Source organism: Drosophila sechellia, chromosome 2L (genome assembly GCF_004382195.2).
Source record: "Drosophila sechellia strain sech25 chromosome 2L, ASM438219v1, whole genome shotgun sequence".
In the NCBI taxonomy this organism is placed as follows: domain Eukaryota; kingdom Metazoa; phylum Arthropoda; class Insecta; order Diptera; family Drosophilidae; genus Drosophila; species Drosophila sechellia.
This window is the reverse complement of record NC_045949.1, coordinates 4730686-4740014: the sequence shown is the minus strand read 5'-3', so window position 1 is coordinate 4740014 and position 9329 is coordinate 4730686. Positions and strand designations below refer to the sequence as shown.

The 9329-nt window shown below is 43.9% G+C and overlaps 2 protein-coding genes across 2 annotated transcripts; one reads left to right on the top strand and one right to left on the bottom strand.

Moving 5' to 3' along the window:
* Positions 1 to 3019: 3019 nt before the first annotated feature.
* Positions 3020 to 6627, top strand: LOC6613380 (probable ATP-dependent RNA helicase DHX35). The gene is made up of 5 exons (XM_002037818.2): positions 3020 to 3220; positions 3285 to 3376; positions 3444 to 3537; positions 3596 to 5343; positions 5402 to 6627. The coding sequence occupies exons 1-4, from the start codon at positions 3092 to 3094 to the stop codon at positions 5315 to 5317; spliced, it is 2037 nt and encodes a 678-aa protein (XP_002037854.1). The 5' UTR covers positions 3020 to 3091; the 3' UTR covers positions 5318 to 5343; positions 5402 to 6627.
* LOC6613379 (short-chain dehydrogenase/reductase family 16C member 6) lies at positions 5332 to 8213 on the bottom strand. The gene is made up of 4 exons (XM_002037817.2): positions 7723 to 8213; positions 6357 to 6474; positions 5621 to 6221; positions 5332 to 5564 (listed from the first exon to the last, which is right to left on the bottom strand). Exons 1-4 carry the CDS (start codon positions 7876 to 7878, stop codon positions 5462 to 5464), a joined length of 978 nt encoding a protein of 325 aa, XP_002037853.1. The 5' UTR covers positions 7879 to 8213; the 3' UTR covers positions 5332 to 5461.
* Positions 8214 to 9329: the final 1116 nt, after the last annotated feature.

Here is a 9329-nt window from a genome sequence, read left to right as displayed (position 1 = left end):
GTATTTATTCGCTCTCTCGCAAGGCTCCTCACCCTTGTAGTTCGCTCATTTCTCTCTGCACTTGCAGAAATGATTGCAGTCATGTATCTTACTATCAATTATCAGTATTAAACATTACACTGATTTTGTTATAAATAGCTCACTAAAATCGTGGCACAGGATTCAATTCAACTACATGAACCCCGGTAAGTATGCAATATTTTCTTTAAATAGTTAAATAATGGCTTAACCCTACCCAGTTTGAGTTTAATAGTTACACATTCCACGGAATGATAATCATTGATATATTAGATATATGTATAACTAAGAGATGAAATGTAATTTCCAACGACTTTTATCCCTGCATTTTCTCACTGTGCGTGTGCTCTTTGTGCGCGCTCGTCCTCTTTCACTGTTTACCTCCCACTGTCGCGCTGCAGTTGTGTTGGTACTCTCCCGTGCTGGTGTTGCCATCCCCATCGCAGGCTCTCTTCCTGCTACTCTCTCACTCCAACTCCTTGGTGAGACGGACGAGGAGTTCGGCTTTTGTTTTGCACGTTGCCATTGCCCAGCGGTAACTGTACACCGTGCCGGATTGGGATATGCGTTTTCAAAACACATTAGCGGCAACAAAGGCAGAAGTGGGAAAAAAACTGTAAAAAACAGTGGAAAATGGCCACGGCGTCGCAATACGTATACGCCACGTAGCGCCGCCAGTTTTTGGAGCACGTGTCACCAAAGCCGGTCGCTCTCTTTCCACCTTTCACTCTCTCCCTGTCTCTCTCCCTACAGCTCTCAGTAACTCAGGCGGCCTGTTGTTTTTGTTTACGCCGCTCAGCTGTGAGGACCTTAAAATCCTTGCTGCCGAAAAAATCCATTTTAATCGCCGCCGTTTGGAGTGATATGCCATCCGAGATCCGGCCAACTTGACCGGAAAGCCATAAGGGCGGCCCAAGGTCGCGTATGCAATTGACATTTTTATTGACATTAAGTGGTGCACGGACTAGTTTCGGTTTCAGTAGTTCCAGTAATTAAAGCAGACATGAAGACGCGCCAAAAAACAACGCCCGGAGTGCTAGGACTCCAAAATACACTTTGCGAAAATGCAAGCTGAAATCCTAACTTCGAGGATAACAAATTGGGTATATTTTAATTGCAAACTTTGGGATGCAAAGTTGAATTATTATTTAAGAAGGAGATACCATACTTTTCCATATTAATTTCCAATTAAGAGCCACCATTTTGTTCGTGTGCACTGCATTCGAGTTGCGACTTTGCCGCCCTGCCACATGCATCATGAATCACGCAAATTCGCGGCACGCAAAGACAATGACGCCAGCCCCTTTTCGCACCACTCGCTGGGTGTCGAGGACGCATAACTCCAGCGTTTGTAATCAGGGTCGTCAACGCGAAACTATAGTTATAATTCGTAGATAGAACAAAAAGGGAACGTACCTTCCACTGGCATTTCCAAGGAAACTTTGCTCGTAAAAGCCGGAATAACAGTTAGCATTCATGCCGCCCTTTAAGTTTTGTGGAATTTAGTCAGGTGCCCAAAGACGGGGGAATCGGAATTTGGATACCGGCAGTGGAGTGCCGACAGCCGTTTGACAGTAAAACTCTGGCCTTGGGCGCATCTATTAAAATTTATATGCAACCAAAACTGGAACTGGACGCCAAACAGACAAGATACACACTGTGCGAAAATGTGACAGGTCCCCATAACCAGCAATGTAACTTAATATTCACTTAACTACTATTAAGTGGAATAGAACGAGAATGAAATGACTAATCTATATGCACAGCGGATTTAAAAGCGTATGGATTTTATTATATTTAAATATTTGCAATTTGAGATGTAGCACTAAATACTAAATAGAAATTATGAAATTATTATCTATTTTATATTTATAAAAAAAAAGCAAAAGCTAATATCAGCTGAAAACATTTTTCTCAGTGTATTTTAGTTGAAGCACTTTCCGCGGACGGCGGTGTTGACAAACTGCTCGCAGAGTTTTTGGCTTTGGCGACTTGGCGCCTCGTCCTTGGCATGAAGTTCGCCGCTGGCCTTTAATTAGCTTTTCTCGGATTACTCATACGCCATGGGGGCTGGGCTCGAGTCGAGTGGAGTGGACTGGAGCTGGGCTCCATTGTTTCAGCACTGGCATGCGGATGTGGTTGGTCAAACGTGCATGTCGGGCACGTGTTTTGCTTTGCTTTGGCTTTAAATTGGTGGTTGGGTTCGGGTCGCATCGGGTGGGGTTAAAGTTAAAGCGAGCGTTCTTAATGTCAGGGTCAATGCAGAATACGGGGGTCTTGCATGTGGGGCCGATGTGTGTGGAATCGACGGCCATCTTACTCGTCCCAATATTGGCGGCATGCATATAATACCCACTGACGGTGCATAAATCAAAATGTATACAAAAAAAACGGGCGAAACAATGTGTGTGTTTTGTTGCTCGAGAGATACAATACAATATTTATTCAAAAGCTGCACAAACCTCGGGGGACACTTTTGACACACACACTTGGCCAGGGCGACCTTATAGTACATAATGAGTTTGCAGGGTATGCAGAGGAGCAAAGTGGCCTTGCCACTGGCAATTAGAGTTATTTTCACTAGCAATAGGGGACATGTCGGTGCTGCAACGTGCCCGCAAAATGGCCAAAAACATGTGCATGAATAATACAGGAGAATGTTATGGACATTTGCCACTATTGGGGCTCGTGAAATGGTCGACTAAATCAAACATATTATAATTTGTGGGTACCAAAGGAATTAGCTTTTAGTACTAGCCAAACAATTTGTAAAAACTAATATTGTGGATATTTAAATCTTATTATCTGGATGGTAAAGTATTTAACTAAGTTTTTGTGCACTTCAACTTTTTATATAGTTGAGAAAACAAGAAAATTAACTTTATATGGTAGTTGGTTATCGTTAATCGAAATTTAAAAACAAACTATTTTCCCGCCAAAAAAAAGTGTGACCAATAGCTGATATAGGTTCCTAACACTTTTTTGCGCGCTTTGGTATCTTGCACCACTGCATTGAGTCATCAGCTGTTTACTTAATTTCAAAACTAAATCTAAACAAAGTAAATAATCGAAAATGACCACTTTTAAGCCAAAGTTCTTAAAACCCGAGACGGACGATGCAATCACAGATAGTGCCGGTGGTGAACAGCAGTCCTCTGCCTTTGTATTCAATGTCAATCACAATATGGGACTCATGGAGCAGGTGGGCTTACAAAATATACCTTAAACATTTGCTAGAATAACAAATTAAACTTAAATCATTACAGAGGGAGCGCTTGCCCATACGCCAGTACCGGGATCAAATACTATACTGCTTGGAAAAGCATCAGGTGGTCATCCTAGTGGGTGAAACAGGCAGGTTTGTATGGAATTCCAGGTGTTCCAAAGTAATCTTTCTAGCTCTGTGGTTTTTTCATATTTCCCAGTGGCAAGAGCACCCAGGTGCCACAGTACTTGTATGAATGGGGCTGGCACACCAAGGGACTCATAGGCATCACCGAACCACGACGCGTTTCCACTGTTAGTAATCCTAAACGAAAGACCATATAAAATCTAAAACTAAAGACTCAATTTCCAGGTTACGCTGGCTAATCGCGTGGCACAGGAACGTGGTGAACTGGTAGGTGACACGGTGGGCTATGTAGTCCGCTTCATGGAAAGCATGAGCGCGGGGACCAAAATCAAGTTCATGACCGAGGGCATCTTGCTGAGGGAAGTGCTAGCCGATCCGCTGCTCACACAATATGGTGTTATCATCGTGGACGAGGCGCACGAGCGGAATATGCTCACCGACATGGTTTTGGGACTGCTCAAGAAGATTCTTCGCAAGCGCAGCTCGCTCAAGCTCATCATTTCATCGGCCACCATAGATGCAGGCTTCTTCAGCGAGTTCTTCAGTTGGCCAGGATCGGGCGAAGTGAGCGTTAAGCTAAGCATTGAAGGTCGCATGCATCCTGTGAGTAATTTCTATCTGAACGAACCCTGCGCCGATTATGTGAAGGAAACTGTGGAGACCGTCTGGAAACTCCATCAAAAGGAGCCGCCTGGCGACATTTTGGCTTTCCTAACTGGCCAGGAGGAAGTCCTGGAGGCGCTGGATCTCCTGCGCGAATACATCGCCAGCTCGGAGCAGGAGAATCTCAAGGTGCTGCCCATGTATGGTAGTATGTCGAACACCGATCAGTTGGCGGTATTCTTTACCCCACCCAAAGGAACTCGCAAAGTGGTGCTGGCCACGAATATAGCAGAGACCTCCATCACCATTCCGGGCATCGTTTATGTGATAGACTGCGGCTACGTCAAGGTGAAGTGGTACAATCCCAAAACCTGCAGCGACAGTTTGGTGATAGTGCCCGTCAGCAAGGCGTCGGCAATCCAGAGAGCAGGACGAGCGGGTCGCATGCGTCCCGGCAAGGTATATCGTTTGTACACTAAATTGGACTATGATGCACTAGCTCCTCGACAGCCACCCGAAATGCGACGCAGCGAATTGAGCGGCGCTATCTTGCAGCTAAAAGCGCTGGGCATCGCGAACATATTGCGCTTTGATTTCCCATCGCCACCACCGGCACAGAATCTACTTTCCGCACTGGAGGGTCTATTTGCCTTGGACGCCATCGATGAAAAGGGCAATCTGACGAAGCCCGTGGGTTACCTGCTGGCCGAACTCCCCTTCAGCGCTATGCTCTCCAAAATGCTCTATGTTTCCGGTCAGATGGGCTGCTCCGAGGAGATCATAACCATCATTGCGTTGCTGCAGGTGCAGTCTATATTTTCGCGCCCAGCTTCAGCGGTTGCCCAACAAAGTGGACGCATGGCACATCGGCACTTCGAAGTGGCGGAAGGGGACTTCATTACGATGTTGAACGTTTACACTGGCTTCGTGGAGGAGGGCATGACCAAGGAGTTCTGTGGGCAATACTTCCTCATCTACAGGAATCTTAAGAGGGCCCACCAGCTGAGGGAGCAGCTCATCACATTGGCCAGAAAGAAGTACGGCATTCCAATCTTCTCGTGCAAGGGCGATGTGGAAACGTTGTGCAAGTGCATCACCGCCGGCTTCTTCACACAGGTGGCCTATCTGCATCACTCCGGAGTCTATCGACAAATCAGCAGCGGCACTGAACTGGCCATTCATCCGAACTCCACTCTCTACACACTTCCTCAGGCGCAGTACGTGGTCTATGGGGAACTGCTCCAAACGACGAAATTGTTCATGAACTACGTGACTGTTATTAAGAGAGAGTGGCTGACGGAGCTGGCGCCGCATTACTACCAACAGACCACAGTGCGGGATTAGCAGGAACTAAAGCCTTAATTATAAATGTAAGTCTATTCAAATAGTTCATTAAATCAAATAACTAAGATTATTATAAAATTATAGGGGAAACGAACAAGAACTTAAGTTTAGGAAATGGATTCCATGATGACTCCCATTGGGAGTTTAACCAGCGGCCACGCGCCCCCGTCCCTGGAACATCATCATAGACTCGGGTCCACGGATGACGCGCGACATCAGCTCCCAGCACATTTTGGCGGGCAAAAGACTGAGAAGACCAGAATTAATTACATTGTATATAACTATGCTAAATGGACTACTTACCATTTGAGTGGAGTGAGCAGGCGAATAGAGTTGGGCAGCACGCACCACACCTCGTTGCAGCGCACGGCGTTCTCGATGCGATCCGCCACATACTGCGGCTCCAGCATGGGCATCATCCGCGGCCGAACACCAGAAAACATGCCCGTGTTGATGTAGTACGGGCAGATCAAACTCATCTGGATTTGATCATAGCCATGGGCCTTCAGATCGGTGAGCAAACTCTCGTGGAAACCGATGCAGGCGTACTTGGTGGCCGCGTAGTCACTGCATCCGTAGGTGCCCAGCATTCCAGTTACCGAGCCCACGGTCACGATATGACCACGATTATTACGCATCATGTGCGGCAGGAACGCTTTCACGGTCCAGTAGTGCGATATGATGTTAATGTTGTACGTGTTCTGGATGACCCGATCGTGCAGCTCCCAGAAGGGCTTGCAGCACACGATTCCGGCATTGTTAATCAGTATATCGACGGGACCAACCTCCTCGTGGACCTGGCTGGCACGCTGGTAGATCTGCTCCCGATCTGAGATGTCCACAACGTAGCCCTTGCAGTTGTCATAACCATGTTTGGCCAACAAATCCACAGCTGTCTTTATGGCTGCGCGGAAAATTATGATCAAATATGGTTTAGCTAATCAAATTGTAAATGTAACAGCTTTCACTAGCCGTCGGGTTTTTTGACCCGCCTGGCAGAAGCTGTGACGGCGTCATTAGCATCTAGGTGCGATTTTACCTTCTTGATTTATATCCCAGATGACAATGCGGGCCTGAAGACGAGCAAAGTTTAGGGCAATCAAGCGTCCAACGCCGCCGCCTCCTCCTGTGATGAGCACCACCTGGCCGGAGATGTCCTGTTAGGGTTATAAAGTATATTATAAAGTAATAATTGTTATATATGTATCTATATCTATAAGAAAACTATATCTATAAGCAAACCCATTTAGCATACGAAAAAGGTGCGACAGACTTGTAATAAAATGACTTGGGCATTTTGCATAATTTAAGCTTGAGTTTGTTACTTTGGCCAACGAATGTGTTGCCACATATGCTTGAATCATAATATAAAACAGATGTTGCAAGAGTGTCACCAGCTTTTACAACAAAGTTCAATCAATTTGAGCTGGGTTCAATCCCCTACAGCAGGGCATATCGGTTTCCATCGCCGAAATGCAGCAAAGGAAGCTCTTTTCTACTGCCTGCTAGTCAGATCTCAACTTTTTCTTTTAAATTACTGGTAATTTATATGTACTTCTCTATGCAATTTATTTATTTTTTTTTTGGTGTGCGTGGAGCGTGCATTTTGCAACAACAGCAGTGACTAGGGAAAAGGCGATGTTTTGAATGAGGAAAAACTTGTTGTCATACTAAGTTGGTTACTGCTTATCGGACTGGCAAGTCACGTATATTTTTGGCCACAATCCGAAGATGCGTTTAACTTGGACAAACGTAAATAGCCAAAATGTAAATGGCTCAAATTCAATGTCAGCCATGGACTTTGGGTAATTGAAGACAAAGCTCCATTAAGGCAAATATTTAAACAAAATAGTTTAGATTTGCAGAAGCCAATAAATATTTAAAGTAGCGGAGGGTTCATTCATGAATAGCCGCAAAGCGTGTGAACAAAATTTTTTGCCATCCAAGCGTGTCAAAACACAGAAAGGGGTTTGTTCAAACGCTCTTTACGACAATTTTATAAGGCTTGCAAACGGAGTAAGTAAATTGGAAAGTTTTTAGACAAAATATTTTAAGTAAAATTTAAGTTTTTCAAGCTGAGAGTATCATATATTCGGTTGCTGCGCAAAAAGCAAACATGATTTGTTTTCATTGCCGCCAAACTGCGCGTGGCTCATTAAGATTTGTGAAATGGCCAAAACTGACGGTTTGCACAATAAAGAAAAAAAAAAGAAAACAAAAGACCTGGCTTTAAGGTAGCTCTACCTATGATTGATTTCGAGTGGCGCACTGGAAGCTGCTTTAAAAAAAATATGGTTATATTTTTTGTGGGTGTCTCTGGACATGGTGTTGTGTAATCCGCTGCGCTCAATCGGGCTAAGAAAGTCTATCAAATTTAAACTAATATATGCACACCTCCGTTGTACCTTTAACTTTCGAAAGCGCTGCGGCAGCAGACTGTAGTAAATCGATTCGAGTACGTAGTACACCGACTTAATCGCAAACACTAGCAAGTCGAGGAAGAATTGGTAGACGGCTCGGAGCGGATGATCCATGTGCAGAAGACCCGGTGAGGCGGTCATAATGATGGCTATTTTGGCTTATATCACGCCCTTGGCAATTCAATTCGTGGGATCAAACACACACGTGCGCGGCAGCTTCGATTGGGGTTCGGTTCGAAAATGTTGTGTTTTAAATTCACGGCGCATGCGCGGCTTGAATGGCTGATTAGGGCTGTGGCACACCACACAAATGGCACTGGGCCTGCGCGATTTGATCACTTTTAATCGAGCCGCTCGAATGCAAATGAAATTCGCTGGAATTTCTCCGCCTTCCTATATGTTCGTTCGTCTCGGATCTTAACTCGCGATCCTAAGCACTCACGTCCGTCTGGTCTGAACTCACAATCCCCACTGGTGATCGCTGCTGTTGGTCTGGCGAAAAGCCGAAAACCTCGGGCCCAAGCCAACGCTTTTTCTATTTTGTTGCCTTTTTCCATTGTGCGACGAGATTCACATTCACACAATCGCAGTAGAAATGCTCGGCCAGCATAAACATCAGCCGAATTGAGCACTTTCTTAACGTGGCTTTTGCTCTTTCTAGCCAAACAAACAGCTGCTGCTGGCTGTTTGTGGCCCACTCGACCTGTTTCCTCGCTCATTTTATTGTCTTAGTCGGCCAGCATTTGATTACGTTTTATTTGATGTCGATTCCGCTTCTATTTCCATGCTACAATGCCTATTTAAATCGGGCCAATACCAACTGGACCAGTCTTGAAGATACTCTCGATAACCAAGCTTCAAAATACATAAAATTCTTATTTTTAAAGAATTTTTTTAGAAGCTTAGAGAAGTTGTCTATAGAACTACACCCACTTTAAGCAATATACCTAATTAAGTGGATTTTTTATATCAAAAACATACTCTTTACTCTATACTCCTTACTTAAAATATGTTTCAGATCGAAATATAAATTTTTCTTAATAACAGCAACATAATTTTAGAACATGGTTTATATGTACCGTCCTTCTGTGAATAATAAAATATAAGTATTACCCGAAAATTTACAGTGGCATCGAAAACATAATACGATAATCACCAAAAAGTATGCAACAATCTACTAAAAAATACAAATTTAATGCCCAATTATTACAAAAATGCTCTCAGTGTCTTGTAAAACAGTTCGGAATAGAATCATATATATTTTACAGGTGTATTGTTACTTTCGTTACTCGTTGGAAAGAAAGTCTATTCTTTTTAATCCGCATTTGATATCTAGAATTAATGTCGTATATAAAGTTAGTTCCCAAATAATTCCTAATTTTGACAATGATTTGAATTTGAATATACAAACAGTTCTTTGTTCTATATAAAATCTTTGCTATTCAACTATATTTGCCACAATTCTACAGTGATTTTTGGCTATATTTCCAGCTAAATGTGTTAGTTAAGATAAGTACCAGGTGTATCCTTAATTTGCTTAGCTGATCGCCAGGACAGGAAGCAGTTTTGCTTTATCGATACCGATTCCAATC

Excerpts from the sequence above, each read along its gene's own strand:
- LOC6613380 (XM_002037818.2), top strand. The coding sequence starts at position 3,092 with ATGACCACTTTTAAGCCAAAGTTCTTAAAACCCGAGACGGACGATGCA. Across the intron at positions 3,221-3,284 it reads ATATGGGACTCATGGAGCAG|AGGGAGCGCTTGCCCATACG; the intron begins GTGGGCTTACAA and ends AAATCATTACAG. Across the intron at positions 3,538-3,595 it reads AACCACGACGCGTTTCCACT|GTTACGCTGGCTAATCGCGT; the intron begins GTTAGTAATCCT and ends CTCAATTTCCAG.
- LOC6613379 (XM_002037817.2), bottom strand. The coding sequence starts at position 7,878 with ATGACCGCCTCACCGGGTCTTCTGCACATGGATCATCCGCTCCGAGCC. Across the intron at positions 6,475-7,722 it reads AGCGCTTTCGAAAGTTAAAG|GACATCTCCGGCCAGGTGGT; the intron begins GTACAACGGAGG and ends TAACCCTAACAG. Across the intron at positions 5,565-5,620 it reads CTGCTCACTCCACTCAAATG|TCTTTTGCCCGCCAAAATGT; the intron begins GTAAGTAGTCCA and ends TGGTCTTCTCAG.